This window comes from Dendrobium catenatum, unplaced genomic scaffold, assembly GCF_001605985.2.
Source record: "Dendrobium catenatum unplaced genomic scaffold, ASM160598v2 fragScaff_scaffold_9, whole genome shotgun sequence".
Classification (NCBI taxonomy): domain Eukaryota; kingdom Viridiplantae; phylum Streptophyta; class Magnoliopsida; order Asparagales; family Orchidaceae; genus Dendrobium; species Dendrobium catenatum.
Window position 1 is genome coordinate 2,445,151 of NW_021318471.1, and position 16,775 is coordinate 2,461,925.

General features: G+C 34.8%; 1 protein-coding gene across 1 annotated transcript; it reads right to left on the reverse strand.

Annotated features, from left to right (window-relative positions):
• Positions 1-1,726: 1,726 nt before the first annotated feature.
• LOC110110287 (3-hydroxy-3-methylglutaryl-coenzyme A reductase 3-like) lies at positions 1,727-16,006 on the reverse strand (the record flags this gene model as incomplete). The annotated part of the gene is given in 3 exon segments (XM_020841683.2): positions 1,727-2,294; positions 3,410-3,756; positions 15,825-16,006. Coding segments are annotated over 3 exon segments (775 nt in total), but the record flags the coding sequence as incomplete, so codon positions are not given.
• Between the last annotated feature and the right edge of the window lie 769 nt (positions 16,007-16,775).

A 16,775-nucleotide genomic window follows, 5' to 3' on the forward strand; every position in this document is an offset into this window, starting at 1 on the left:
TACATCAGACTCCCCTTCTTGAGAACTCATCTCCCGATGAGTTGGCTTTTGCTTTCTTTGGAGGAGGTAAGTACGGTGCATCTAGTTCTTGATTTTTTTTTTTTTTTTTTTTCTTCAAAAATTTTATTACAACTAAGAAAAGGGGTTACAAGTTACAACCAGCTAAAAAGCAGAAAGATAGAGCAACAGAGATACAAAGGGAGGGGGAAAAAACCCATCGGGCTTAGGAATTGGCAGAGGCTTCAAACCAATCCAAAGTCAGGCACAGGCCATCCAGTTTGGAGTAAGAGAATATCCATCCGAAACGAGCAAGAACCGCACCACCAAAGATTGCCATAAGCCATGGCTTAAGACATGGAAGTTGACATAGAATGAATAATATTGAATGTCGATCATTTCTTTTATTTATATTGTGAACTTTATTGTTTGTAACTTAATAAATAATTTTTAAGAATATAATAAAATATTCATTTAATAACAAATTATTTATTATTTGATTATTTGTTATATATTTTTATTAATTTTTCCACATCTTATGTATTTTGAAAAATTATTTATCTCATTAGAGCAATAAATATGATGGCAACACTACCTATAGATCAAAATTTTTTATTATTAATATTTGAACTTCTTCAAACTACATAAATAATACTTGATAAATTAAATTAATTTCGATTAAAATGTATAAATTCAATTATTTTTATTAATAAGACTACAAATAAAATAATAAGAAACAAATATATAATTAATTAGCCTAGATTAAAATTCATTACCACTCATATTCAATAATAAGACTGATAGATAAATTTGAATACAATTTTAAACTGGAGGTAAAATCCAAATTCGGCTCAAAATAAAAAAAATATGTAAAATAAACAAACTTAAGATGATAGCTAGGGGTGTCAATTTCGGGTCACGTGTCGGGTTCATGTTGAACCCAAAAATAACATGACATTATTCGAGTCAACTCGGACACGACCCATTTTAGGATATAGGTCAATTTTTTGGACCCGAACCCGAAACGGCCTGCAAACATGGCAAACAACAGATCAGCACAACGGGCAACGAGGACGCGACATGACGCCTAATGGCTAACGCGGGACATCAGTGAGGGAACGTGACGCGGGAGTCTCTCCTCGGGATGTGACTCGAGCAGGCAGGTCAGCGCAGCGGGCAAGCTAGTTAGCTCAAGCAGCCCGGGTCATTTCCAGGTTATTTTCGGGTCAACCCGAACCCGACCAGGTTTTACAAACGGGTTGAAATTTGGAACCCAAACCTGAACTCGAACCCGAAATTTTCGGGTCAAGTTCAAGTTGAATTTTCGGATCGTGTCAAATATTGACACTCCTAATGATAGCACATGGTCCACTGCATTTATTTATAGACCCTCGGAAGAAGTCAAGAACCTGCAAGAGAGCAATTTGGGGCCTTGCCAACGCAACTTGGATCAGTAGCCCTCATGTTTCAATCATCAATGTATAAATAAATATAGAGACAACTTGATGTCAAGCTTTTCAACCCATGCCACAACCACCTTTCAATATTGAAACCTACTCCATGCTGCCATTTTCATGGCCTCATAACTGAAACCAAACCTTCATTGTTCTCATGCATCTCAAAAGAAAAAAAGCTATCGCAGCATATCAATTAGTTTGTACAGGATTTCATACAAGATCATTCCAAAATTTCTAGTGTTTAAGGACTGAAGCTTCTCGACTCTACAATGTTCTCATGCAAAGCATTTTCTTTCATTCGAACAAAAGTTAGCAAAGATGAAAGAAATCAAGTTTCTTGCAACACTGAATTGCACAAAACCATCACTAGTTCATAGGAAAATACAATAGATGATACAAATAAAAGCCCTAAAGAGGAAAAGACTAAGCTGCTTTGCTACATGGGGAGTTTTACAAGAGAAAATGCAAGTAAAGCTGGCTTTAGATGAAGCAACAATATGTGATACCTTCAATTTCTTGGGGAAGCTTAACCTTGACCATACTCTCCGGAGTATTATTAGTATTAAGAGCTATCTACAAAGTGTTGTGTTGTTTTCAATTGGAAGCAGCTTTGGAGGTATCTTTGCATGATCTATTGTATTTCATGTGGCTCTTCACCAGCTGACCAGCTGCAAGGGCTGACATGAGAGAGAGCTCGCCAGCAAGCACTGAGCCTGCAACAATGGTAGCAAGAAGCCTGGCGTTGGCCCCAGGAGACTCCATGCATGCACCCTTCACTCCAAGGAGATCAAGGCAAGCAGATTGGGATGCCAATTGGGTCCCACCACCAACAGTGCCTACCTGTAAATTATAACAAAAAAGCATAAAGTTTGAGCTAGCAGATACCAACTACAACTAAAATTAATAAAAAAATACCACCAATTTTTTGGTTTGTGAGAACTGGTGAAGAAATATGCCGACATTTGAATTTAGTACGGGGACCAACGAAATTAGGATTCTTAAAGATGCTTTTAGTATATGCTTATAAAAAAAATGGATTTTTTTTCTTTATTTTTACGGATCCGGTTTCTAGAGGACAAATTCTTTAGATCTTCTTCATGGAGCGACGAATTCATGGGCCGAGCTGGATTTGAACCAGCGTAGACATCTCTCCAGCGAATTTACAGTCCGTTCCCATTATTAACCACTCGGGCATCGACCCAGGAAGAATGAATTCTAGGTTTCTTGATAATCCAAGACCAACTTCCTTTCATAGTTCACTACCCCTAGGGGAAGTCAAATTCCCGTTGCCTCCTTGAAAGAGATATGTCCTAAACCACTAGACGATGAGGGCATACCCGCCCCGACTGTCATCATATTATGACAATAGTATGAGTAATTTTTTGGAATTTGCAAAATATTCACGTAGAGTCAAACTGTTTTGAGAATTTCAGAAGACAGCAAAGATAACTTTGGTAGTATTCTGGGAAGTTGCAATGGCCGTGATCAAAGAAAGGTAGCTTTTAACAAAATATTGGTCACACGTTTACAGTTGGCATATGGAGCAATATTGAAGTGTGATTTGCTCTACAAAATTGTCCTAAAGGTGTTGAGCTAATCAAAAGAGTTCAATCCATATTATCTATTTTAATTAGGTAAATATTAGTAGCCAAGCTTCTAAACCATACCACAAGACTGCGGAACATTGAATACTATTAATATAAACATTTCATGGATGTTGGTGTTTATTTGCTATAGCCAGTAAACAATAAAATGTGTCTTAAAATAAGTTCAGATTTACAATAACTATTCTGGCGCATTTGGCAAGGAAGTCAATAGCTTAATCATTTAACAATTTGAACTTTGGAAGGGCATGCTGATTTTCAATGAAAAAAAAAATAGTAAGAAATAATAAGCTGCTAAAAACCAAGGACAAAAGATTGTAATCATGAAGAGGCAGTTAGAAGGATGATTACCTCAATGGATGGCATAGTAACAGAAATATGAAGATCTTTCCCATCATTCACTGCTTCCATCATGGTGATGCAGTGAGAACTCTCCACATTCTGGGCAGGATCTTGTCCTGTGGCAATGAAGATGGCTGATACTATGTTGCTGGCATGAGCATTGAATCCTCCAAGGGCTCCTGCTATAGCTGAACCAGCGAGGTTTTTGATTGTATTCACCTCTACAAGTGCAGACACAGACGTCTTCAGAACCTTCTTGACCACTTCCTCTTTGATGACTGCCTCACAGACCACAGATTTTCCCCTTCCCAATATCCAATTAACAGCAGATGGCTTCTTATCCGAACAAAAGTTACCTGTTGTACGTAAGTAATACATCTAAGCAAAATTAGGCAGGTATCACAGGCATTCAGTAATCCTAATGAAAGATTTATTCATGTTTGCGTAATAATATTCAACATAACGTTGAAGTTGCATATCCATTGCAAGTCAAACATATCAATTAAACAATTGTGTACCATAAGAATTAAAGAAAATTATTCTCTAATTTCAAAATGCCTCAACTAAATCCTCACATAAAATAGAATAGGCAGTATAAGGTTAGAAGGCCAAGAAAACTCATATGCAAATGATAGTTTGATCATGAGATCAAATCTCATTATTACAAACACAGGTAAGGGAAAACAAAACAGTTTCAAATCAGAGACTTTAAAGTACACAGCAATAGCAACCATCTCAGAAGACATTGGCAGTAGAATGAAATGAACAAAGGATGCACACGCATCATCAAGCCATCAAACTGTTTCTTTTCAACTTTCTATATTGGTAGAATCATATGAATTTAAGAATGAAAGTTAGCCATCAAGCTCCATTTATATATATGATTTTAGGACTATTAGGTATCCAATTTGCAAACCAATTTTATCACTATTTTCTACATAAAATAAGCTATTTTATAGATATTTTTCTATAATTTTTAAAGCCCTAAAAGAATTTATATGAATGTTATATTAAAAACTAGTTAAATGATATAATTATATTGATATTTTATTAATAGTTTAATATAAATATCTAATTCCACTTAAGAGTTTTTTCCTATCAGAGAAATAGAAACCCAAAATCAAAAAGAAAGGAGATAGAAAATAAAAAAACCTAGATTTGAAGGCCATAGAGCAATTTTCGTCCGTAGACCTAGTTTGAAAACTTGCTTGTCTCGCTGTAAGGAATCATTACCCTATTTCTGGTCATATGATTTTAGGAGCGTCAGGTGTCCTAAAATTATAACTTATTTTGATATCCTAGAGCTCTTCCATTACCCTATATATACAAAAAGTCAAAAACATAAGATTTTTATGTGAAAAACTCATAAGATTTAGACAATTGCCACTTATTTAAATTTTGATTTACAATTAGTCATCATTCCCCAAAATTAAAAACAATGTCAGTACCATGTAAGAATCTAGACTATGGAAACTATCCCTTGTTGTAGTGCGAAGCAAATCCAGACGCAATGTCATATAGGGCGATGGAAGGCAACGAGTAACGATCCCTCTAGAAATGGCTGTGTTTGGAGAATCCAAAAGCTCTAGGAGGAAAAACTTGGGATCCCCAAGATGAAGAGTTCGAGAAGAATTAAAGAACACAACGATGCGAAAAATGGGAATACCATAGTGGAGAATCCGAAGAATAGTAAAGTAGAGAAATACTAGAGTAAACAATCTGGGAAAGCTAAATCGGACAAATGCATTAGGCAGGCAACTGAAAGATTTGTGATCAACAAACGGACAAGGCTTCATAAAGCAATCAGAGCTTTGAAATTTTCTATAATCTCTGGAGTTCAAAATATGGAAAATGAAGAAAACTTAAGTCTATACATAAATTTGGAGAGGAGTATCTGGTACTTATCCAGAATTATACCAGAATATTCTCTACTTTAATCCATAACAGGCACACCTATGTGTGTGCCAACTAGTTCAATTGGTAAGGGTCTTGAAAGTTGTCACCAAGTTCTTGAGTACGAATATTATCTAAATTAGAATAATCCCATCATCCAAACTTTAGGGTGAAAAAAAAGGGCTCACTAGATCAAGATCTTCACTAATCAGATAGTGATTGCAATTCCCATGCTTGACTCAACCAAGCCAGGGTCAAATCGAATGACCAACAATAAAATCATAGATTAGTGAACTTATATAAGATTTCAAAGATCTCAATGCAATGAACCAAATAGAGTTAACAGATGACAATTCCAATAGTTAAATTGATAGAATAATACTTAAAAAAGATTTAGGGATCACAATAAAAGTTGACAAAGAACAAAGATAATAGGTCACAATATTTGGTATTGAAATATTGACCTCCCAAAAGAAATCTAGTGCAACAAGGGGCTCGTGAATTGGAGTCGTGCCAAAGTTGCAAAATTTTTTGAAAGATGTCATTTTCAAATTTAAGAGAACTAAAGGAAAAAATGCTTGCCTCATTGTGAAGAATCAAACACCATCAGCATTTCATGAATCAAAGGCCTATAATGGTCATAGAAATTCAAGGAAGTTCAAATCAAGGTGAATGAACTAGACCGTATTGAATGAAAATTGGAATTATCAAACACCACCATAAAGTTCCTCATGGAAAGAATAGGTCAAAGAGATGGTTCGATGCCCTCTATGCACTCAAAGGATCGGCCTTTGCCCTTATCCATTCAAACAATCGCCTCTAATATTACAGAGCACCCATAGAGGTGGCCTTTGCCCTTGTCCTACAGACAATTAACTCGAACATTCATTGTACAAAAAGAGGGGTGGGGCAGTTTGAGCACCTTGATCAAATTAATCCTGTCCCTCAGAGGCATGTTCAAGTGGTTCAAAGCCCAAATAATGTTTGAATTTTGATGATTTTGATGTCAATGGAATCATCATGGAAAGATTTTCATTTTGATTATATATCTATAATAATTAGAGCTCAATCTGATTCCATGAATAATCTTTGAAGTTTTAATTTCCCGTTCAATCCTCTAAGTGCATTAGAATTCAAAATTTTGAGCCAAGATTTGTGCTTTATTAGATGAAATTTTTTATAACACATTTGCTAGATATTTTTGGATCATACAAAATTGCAAATAAAAAAATACTGTCTTGAAAACATGCATTGTGAAATTACAACCCAATGAATACTTCAAAGCATGACCACTCTGTGAATGCAACGTGACCCTTAAGGTAGTGAACTCATCAATCACAAATTTATTTGTTAGGAAGCTTTGATCTTTGGCATGTATTCAAAATGGGAAATTCCACAAAATTTTGAATAAGAATTCTCTTCATATGCTCTAAAACTAATTTTAGAGAATTCTTTGTTGCTTGAAAATGCCAAAAATTGTTACTAAGAGATTCTAAAGCCCATAAATCATATAATAGAAAATAAAGGTATAGATTTATTTATAATTTTTTTTTGTTTGCTAAATTATTATCATTTTTGCTTACTTTTTTTAATTTTAATATTTTATTTTCAGAAAATAAACAAAACCTATTTTACCTTAAAATAAATCTCTTTGTTAGCATGTTGTGGCAAAACAAATCCAAAATATAAACCCCAAAAATATCTATAAATCCTCAACAAGTTTTAAGTTTTACGCAACAAAAATTATAAACTCCCTTTGCAGTAAAAAAAAAAAACTCCTCTTGAGGGTCTATTTTCAAGGTGAACTATCATGGAAAAAGCATCGATTATGTAAGAGTTTAACAAGCACAATTAGTGTTGTGTCTAGATATTCTACGGTTGCACTAAGAAAACATGAAGTTACCTTAGAGAAACACATTTGTAAAATGGAGGAGGAATAATCACATCTAGTTTAGAAGTTCTAATCTCCCTATTAAAAGAGACAAAATTAACCTCGAAAAAATAAGATCGTGAATGCAAGGTCAAGGAAAAGCCCGATCTCATTAGGGCTTATATTAAATTTCACAACTTCTCATTCATCATCACTTTTTCTTCCTTATTTTCATTGGATATATTCATTGCATACTCATACGTTCTCCCTAATGTGAACTTTTACTATAAATTCCTTCAACGTGAAATTCTATTGGGTTGAGTTGTGCAAAACTTTTCTTCCTGTCAATTTCTATGCTAAAATTCAAACTTAATGAATTTTTTTGGTCAAATCAAATAGCAAAGAATTGCTAAATATTTTTGGTTGTTGCCCACATTAGAGATCTTGAATTTTTTGTTGTTATTTGGTCAGTGAAGCTTGCTATAAAATAAATTTTAGTGAATATATTTTTTCTTGGTTTCTAACTTCTTAAAAATAATGAAACTTCTTTGATAATTGAAAATTTTTCAGATTCTCTACAAAAAATTTGCAAAACTTCTCTAAGTATTTCTTTTTTAAAATCATTTAGAAGTATCAATTGTTCTAAAATTTCAACATTGTGTAACCTTTGTAAAAAATTCTAGAACAGGGTCAAAATAACAAGTTTTTTGCCGAATCAATTAGTGTTATCGAGAAGACCTTATATACTTTCTATTTCGAAAGTTGATTGATTTTCTTGGTTTAATATATTTTCTAAAGTCTCATTGCTAGTCATTAGGAATGATTGGAGCTAATCCAAAAAGTGGAAAAAAAATGCTTATATTCATTGTACAATAAAACACAAGTGGCAGATTATGACATAAGAGATGAAGATGCACGAAGGAGAACTGATGATGTCCTTAATTGTAGAACAAAAGGTCAAGTTGTTTGATGAGTATCAAGTGATGTCATCTATCATGGAACGACGACCACAATTGTTTTTCTAATGTAGTTTTCATAGTTGTCAATCCTTAAAAGTGCATAATTTTTCCTATGTTGTTAAACATCATTTTAAAGTCCCATGCTTCCGTAAACCTTTATTAGATCAATAAAATTATTATTTCTCAATCTTATCGAGAAATGTGAGCTAGCTCAATTTATAGTGACATTTCTTAAAGTGTATCAATTCATATCAGCCATGGATTTGCCCCTAAGAAAGAATAACTCCTATGGATGTCTATTGCATACTAATTCTTAGGCACCAAACCATTCAATCCTTGAGCAAACTAAGCAATGAAGAGAAAAATAATGTGGAGAAAAAACTTGTCGAAGGCTTGGTAGTAGATCGGGCATTCAACTTGGATTGTCACTAAAAGGTACACCATGTGAGCATCCCTCGAGGTTGTATTTGAAGAGTTAAAGGTTGGAGCCTAAAAATAGCTCCTTACATACTTGTAGGAGAAATAGTGTAAACAATAGAGAGTAGCAAATAAGCTTTGAACTTGTTAAACCCTCGGGCGGCTGCCATTTAAGGTAGAATGTAATAAAAATGTTTAAGAGGTGTGTGAATCTAGGAGTTTGAATGTTCTCTAGTACTATCAATTAGCTTACTCAAAAAGCTTAGTATAGTATGGAAAAGTTTGAATTGATCTCGCCAGGGATTTTGATAATGCCAAGATTGTTAGTTAAAGCCTCATTTAACGATAATCCATCATGGATGAAATAATGTTAAATCCACCAAACATTTTAGCCATAGCCATCGCTCAAGTTTGTTAGTTACAGCCTTTCTAGATAACTATAATTCTTAAAGCCTTTCTCGATAACTATAATTTATTATAACAAGAGGTTGAATTCAACAAGGATTTGATTAATCCTTCCCAAAATGCAATATAGACACATACAACCTATACTTAAGGTTGTGGAGATCATGTTCGCCTCGAATTGACCTCAACCTTTTAAAGACATGTTCATAACACTATCCAAGGATGAGGGATTTAAATGAAGATTGTATATGTTATATAGGGATTAGTGAGAGGTTTTTTTAATTACAAATTATCTCAATAAGCATATTACAAGCACTAATGAAAAATTCTACAACACGTAAATAGGAAACAAGAAATATTGACTCTAAAATAAAAGATAATCTAACTCAAAACTTGAGGATTCAATGCTAGGAAAGACTATGGGCAATAATGTATAGGTGAGCTTAGGATAGCTTAGTTTGAATGTATCGCGCATCAAGTTTGATGAGGAGCTTGGTCAGGATGATCAAGTATGCATCCTTCTTTTATATGGAGAAGCAATTAGAAGCATCTTCTTCTTTGGATATCATAGTTGTTGACATTGATGGTCATCACTCTAAATTTGCAAATGTAACACGAGCGGGTAAGGGATTTGTTGCCCATGACCATTCCTTTATTGGCAAGCCTAGGTCATGAGCTTTAATTATAACACATGCAATAGCTTCAAAGATAATTTACAAAGATTTGCTAAAGTTGAACTATAGGCGAATACGGTCTTAACTTTAACAAGATGGCATGAGTGATAACATGTAGTGTGGTACATTTAACTCTTACTAAATGATTGCCAAAAAACCCTAGAGAGATCCAATAAACTAGTTGAAGTTAAGAAAAAAAAAAAAAAACTAGTTGAAGTTTCTCCCTGATTAGCCAATCAAACAAAGGTAGACTAAAAGAGAACATCAATGGAGCTTCTACTATCGATGAGATCCCAACACAATAATGTCAATTACCCTACCACCAAACTAATGCTTTGCACATACTATTATGGTTTTCAACCTCTAGTTGGTCAGTCTTAAAGTTATAATTCAAATAATGGAGGAACTAACCAAAATAGTCTTGTTTGGTAAATCTTTTCATCTTTTCCTTAAGCTTATGGAAGGCTTTTGTGGTGTATCCATGACCATGATGAACTCATAATATTGACTCCAATTTCTTGAGTTTGCTTTAGCATTTTGTGCCACTTTAACAAGTTCATCATTCTACAATGCCAACAAAACAATAAATTGAGAGGTATTAAGAGGCATACACTCCCATTCATGTTGTTACTTCTTATTGCTGCTAGTGAGAGAGTTCTTGCTCTTTAGGTTGTCCATTGGATATAAATTGTTGAATTGATCTCCCTTGGTGATCCTTTCTTTTGCTTGAGCTTTGAGGGAACCATTGATAACGTGCATAGATAACCTCATCAACCATGGTTTAGGCTTCAAATCCATTAATGAGTTTCGCATAGGTATGCAATCACTCACATCAGAGTTGACCAAAAAGGGTTAAGATGAAATCCTCCATAGAGACATATGGTAGGAGCTCAGGGCTAACTTATGGGATTTGATTAGTATCATCGATGAATCTCAAGAACCCTCATTTTAGCAAAATATAGAAAGAACAAGAAGTTTTTCATAATCCTCCTATTAGATATGAGCTAGTCAATGAGTAGCCTAGCTAACTAAGCAAAGTCCTTGATAAATCTTGAAGAGAGAGAACTAAACCATATATGGACTTCTCTCATGAGCATGGTTGGAAAGACCTGATATATAAGTGAATCAAACACAAATTGTATGTACACTATTGTCTTGTAGCGTCCATTGTATTCATGAGGATCATAAGAGCCATTGTAGAGGCCAATGTTAAGCAATTTTAACCCCACAATAATAAGAAGGCAAAGAAAAGCATGGATAAGGGGCAACAACTCATGAAAGTCATGGAAAAAAAGTTTAAAATTTGCCCCCGAAAGTACCCCTTTTGGACTAGATGCCGAATCATAGAGGGCATTGCAAGAAACATTATTAAGTCGGAGGTAAATTTAACACTATTACTAGTGGATTGCAAGCTGATTGGGTTGCGCAAAGATGATGACTCAAATTGATAGTATCAAAGAAGTCTCTGAAAAGTAATAGTAGGCTTTTTCCTAATAATGGCAAGTCTCCCATGGCCACTTTCGGGCTAATGACTTTGCACAACTAGTTTTATGGAATATATGCCCAATTGGATTATTTATGATGGACCTAATTGACATGTACTACGTAGGAGATGCATGATCTCATTTAGGATCTTACATGTGAAACACATGGTTATGCAAAGACAAGCTAGAAATTCATTTATCAACAAGACTTTTTACTAGTTAGGATGAGCAAAAGTCATGTTGTGATGCCCCTGCTCAAGGAAGGGCTTCTTAATTGGTAGAAATTGGAGAAAGATGCCCCAATATTATAGATGTTCCTCTTGTTTGTCATGTAAAATAGATAAATAAATTATAGAACCCAAACAAACAATATATTTTTTTAGTTATTAGGTGAGATGCATTCCATTAACAACACAATAGTTGCATGTGAAAGATCGTGTTGATAGAGGGGCTGAGATTAAGCGCCTTCACTTCAAATGATAACTCTCATACAATAAAAAAAGCACAAAATACATAATTTTTTAGATGACCCATAGAAGTTAAAAACCATAAGGCCAAACCCAATCAAAGGATTTCCACTAATTAAATTTTGGAATTAAAATTGACCAACATTCCTTAAAATTAGAGAAGGTGCTAGTAAAATATAGAAAGCTTGAAATGAAAAATGACCCTTCTTACTATTGGGTGACTAATCCGAAGAGCATTTGGTGTAAACAACTATGAAGGGCAAGGGCAGTTGAAATAGTTCTTCAAAATGGAAGGGGGATTGAGCATCTTGAGTTGGAGAAAACAAAACACCTTGTTAGATGATTGGATTTGACAATTGACTATAATAGACGAGAATGCAAAAATGGTTGATTGGAAGCTTCACTAAATAGCCAAGGTTTTGGAATTCAATATGAACTCAAGAGTTTAAAACATGAAAAATGAGATGAATTAATACTTATTTATATATTTTGTAAGCTTATTTTGATAATTATCTCTGATTATATTAGAATATTCTTAATTTATTTTAATAATCAAAATAGGCAAACAATCGTTCATACATGTTAATGGTCTACCGTTAGTGCGACAACAATCATAAAAAATGTATTATCCTTTTCAATAAATTTAATAACTTATTTGAAATTCTTGGCCCCAAGAACTGATAAGGACATCGACAATCTACGGCTACGATCGTGTCTATTTATTTATTTTTTTGATATATTTTATGTATTAAATTTGTTTGTTCTTTTTCCCTTTCTACCCTCACTTGAGGGCTTTATCTTATATATGCCCTAGGGGCAATTATGTCTTTTTATTTCCCTTGTTGTATGTGGCTATTCAAGCCTTTTCCCTCCTCTTGGAGTGGGCAATGATGATAATGAATGAAAATTCCAGCTTTTGTTTAATAGATCTCTTTGTGAGTTCTTGAGAGGAGAAACTCTAGGAGAGGGTCAAGCATCACCCGTCAGTCGTCGATGGATTCCAGGACTCGCGGTTTGTAACCTTTGTTATTTTATTCCTTTGTCTTTATCCCCTCATTTTCCTACTTCCATCTCCAGCCACCATCGCCGAGCCTACCAAAACCACTTGATTATCCTCCCTTCACCTTCCCACTGTCGGCCTCCTCCACCCAAAGCCCATAGCCGCCGGTCCACTCTAACTCCACCTCCCCGTCTCTAGCCGGCTGCCCCCTTATTCCCCACCCCGAAATCTCCCAGCCGCCTATTCCCACCATCCCGCGCCCACCTAGTTCCGGCCAGCCCTCCCCACTGCCTAGCTCCACAGTCCAGACCATCTTTCCCCACTAAACCGCCAATTCCTTTTCCCCCCATGTTCTCCCCCTCCTTGAATGATGAATTAATTCATCATTAATACTTGCCTAAAATAGATTAAGTGATTTGAGAAATTAATCTCATCAATTTGAAATTCAAATTTTGAATTTCAAATAATTTCCTAAATTACAAAGCCAAATTAGGCAAGTCTTGAATCTAATCCCAATTTAATTTTAAATTGGGTTGGAATGATTTATCTCATCCCAAACTCCACTTCCGTCCAAAACCCCTTCCTTCCTAATTTGGATTATTTTTAATTTAGAAAGAAGTTCGAATTCAAATTAATCAAGTTTGAATTTCAAATCTTTCATAATTAATTACACCATATTTGGAAACCCCCTTCATTCAATCAATTAATCAATCCTAAAATTAATTGATTAATTGCTCAATAACTCACATACATTGAACCTAGACATAATTTACCCTCCTCTCTCTTTATGGCCGGCCCCTCTTCCCCTCTTGCTTAATTATTTCCTTCCTTATTGTAGGCTTCAATTAGGGAAATAATTAAACACCCCATTGTCCTTCCCCTCCTCTCTTATTTGAATTTCAAGATTCAAATCCCTAACTAAGATAAATCTGAAAATAACTTCAGATTTTTCCCTCCACCACAAGCCACAAAATCTGAGACTATGTTCAGATTTCCTTTTCTGGAAAGCCACCCCCTAATCCTGCTCTTCCCTAAATCGTGACCTAGGGAGGAATTTTCTGCCAACACTCCACTACTATCCAACCTCTGTTCATCCACAAGGAGCTGTCCAGAGAACTACAGCAAGTTCCTTTGTGTCCCAAAGTCCAGGATCTCAATTTTTGGCTGTCCAAAAGAAATTCCAGCCAGCTTCCCTCGCTGCCCAACAGTCCGGCAACTTCCGTTTGCTGTCCGAGAGTCTTCACACAGTTGTCGGGTTCTTCATATTCGAAAAATTCTGACGGTGGTGAGCTAATCCTCTAAATCATTTATCTTCCTAGTCGTCTTCGGTTGTGGTTTTAATTTGATCCACTAGGACTGTGTTAATTCTCTCCGCTAAAGTCCACTATATTAGAGAGTTGAGTGAGGGATATCTCTTAATGACTAATCTCATTGTTAGTTTGGGATTATCGTTGAAAATCAACCTCGTACACAATGTTAGATTAATTGATTGTTTTACGATCTTAACTCCTATGCATATGATTTAGCCTAAGTTTGTTTCATCACCTTATTGTCTTATCTTAGCGTTTAAATCAACATAAGTTTTATTTAATATTGTTCTTGAAATATTAAGCATGCAAATTTCCATAAGCAACTCATCTTCACATGTATGTCTCACATCAAGAACCCAACAACAACAACAACAACAACATCAAGCCTTTATCCCACTACGTGGGGTCGGCTACATGAATCCTTTTTCTCCATTGTGTCCTATTAAAAGCCAAATTCTCGTTTAAATCTAATAAAGAAAGGTCATTCCTAATATTTTCTAACCAAGTCTGTTTAGGTCTACCCCTACCTTTCTTAACACAAGTCAAATCTAATACCTCTACTCTCCTAACTGGGTCGTCAGAAGGCCGCCTTTTTATGTGACCAAACCATCTAAGGCGACTCTCTCTAATCTTATCTTCTACTGGAGCTACTCCAACCTTTTCACGTATATGCTCATTTCGTATCCTATCTCTAAGGGTAAAGCCACTCATCCATCTAAGCATCCTCATCTCTGCCACACTTAACTTAGTATTATGCTTCTCTTTTAATGGCCAACATTCGGCACCATAAAGCATTGCAGGCCTCACTACCATCTTATAAAATTTTCCCTTAAGTTTGAGGGGTACATTTCTATCACATAACAAGCCCGATGCATTCCGCCACTTCAACCATCCAACTTGAATTCTACTGATAATATCCCCATCTATTTCACCATCATAGATGGCCAACATTCGACATCAAGAACCCAACAAAATACAAAATGCAATTCTAGCAATCAAATTGACGAAAATAATTTTGAGATGATTTAGGGATCAAACTTAAAGTTTGTGAAGAACAACAATAATATGAAACATCTTGAGATCAAAATAAGATCATATCGAGAGAATCCAATTTCACAAATAACTCATGAATCAAAGCCTGGTAGAAGCAACAATAATGTTAGGAAGGAATAAGGATCAAAGTTAGGAAACCCTGAAAATAGCAATGATTCACCTTTTAGTTGAAATATTTTCCCCTAGAATAGCAATCCAACATCGTTGATAATTCATGGATTGGAGAATGTAAATCACATAGAACTTTTACAAAGTTCAAATCAAGGTGAATGAGTTGGACCAAATTTAATATAAAATCAAGATGAACACCACCAAGCTCCTTGAAATGAGAATGGGATGAACCGAAGATCAATTTAATGAATGCCTTGGTCATTGCATCAATGGAACCAACCGTCACCTTTAACCCACAAAAAATCAACCCTAGGGCCGATCATGTGAAGGGGATTAATTATGCACCCCCTAGGTTGGTCCAATACAACCCACCTCAAACCAAGTAAAGCCTTGGACAAAGTTGAATTTTGACAATTTTGGCATCTTTGGAATCATCACATTGAGGCAGTTATTCTTATGATAAATCTATAATAATCAAAGTTCATCTAGCCTAGAGATTGAATTTTGAAGTTCTAATTTTGAGTCAATTCAATCCTCCGAGTGCTTTTAAAATCAAAATTCATGCTTAATCAAATAAATTTTGACAACCCACTAATACATATATATATATATATATATAAGTAATAGTTGCAGGACAAAACATATTGTTCTCTTTCAAATAGTCAAAAGAACACACAATCAAAATCTATGATAGATATTATTTCTTAAACCTAAAAAAGAAAAAGGTCTTAGGTCTAACGCCATTCCAAGAAATGACGCAACCAAAATCAAGAAGGCTTACCAGAGAGGCTGATAACATCCATGTCCGGAAAATCATTTTGAATGTAGTCCAAGACATTTTGCACACCTTTAGAGACCATGTTCATCCCCATTGCATCTCCAGTGGTGCAGCAAAATCTCATGTAGAGATTTCTCCCTACAAGTGCACATTGGATATCTTGAAGTCTTGCAAATCTACTTGATCTGTATAAATTAAAAAAAAAAAATGAAAAGAATCACCATATGCACTAACCATTATTATGTTTAGATACAATGAATTGATATCATATTTTAGGTAGGATTTAAGCAAGATTTAGCTTAAATCGTGCCAAATGATATTTCGAGGATTTTGTAGTTCTGACAAATCTCATTTCAACCCCATTATTTATTAAATCTATGATTTATTAAATCCCACCATCACAACTTTTAATGGATTTAAGCATTCCTCTCTCTCTAAAAAAACTTAATTTATGAAATAAATAGTCAAACAATTTTTAAGTATTAATCTTTTACTGCATTTGGAATTACATGATATACTAAATCCTACTTGAGTTAAATCTTACTAGTAGCCAGCCAGCCTCCAAGGACGCAGGCTCGATGAAGAATAGCAGACAATAACAAGCATGGGAGGGGAAGGGTGGGTGGTGTAGGGATAGAAAAATAAAATAATTGAACAGCAAAGAGAAAATAAATCCGCTGCACCAGAGTTAACGACATATTAAACAATTAAGTTAAATGCTCATATTTCGAGATTTCAATAGAAGTACTTGAAGGGAGAAAAAAAAGGTGAGAATATTATGGCCAAATTTGATTAGAATGAATTGCTAAATCTTCAGATTTGTTATGAGATGAGTTTAATACAAGAGTTTTAAAATAAATTCAAACATTTTATAATCAATCTTGACCAATTTGATCAATATATCCTGATCTAATTTTTGTCCAACGAGAGGACAAAAAAAACAAAATAAACCCA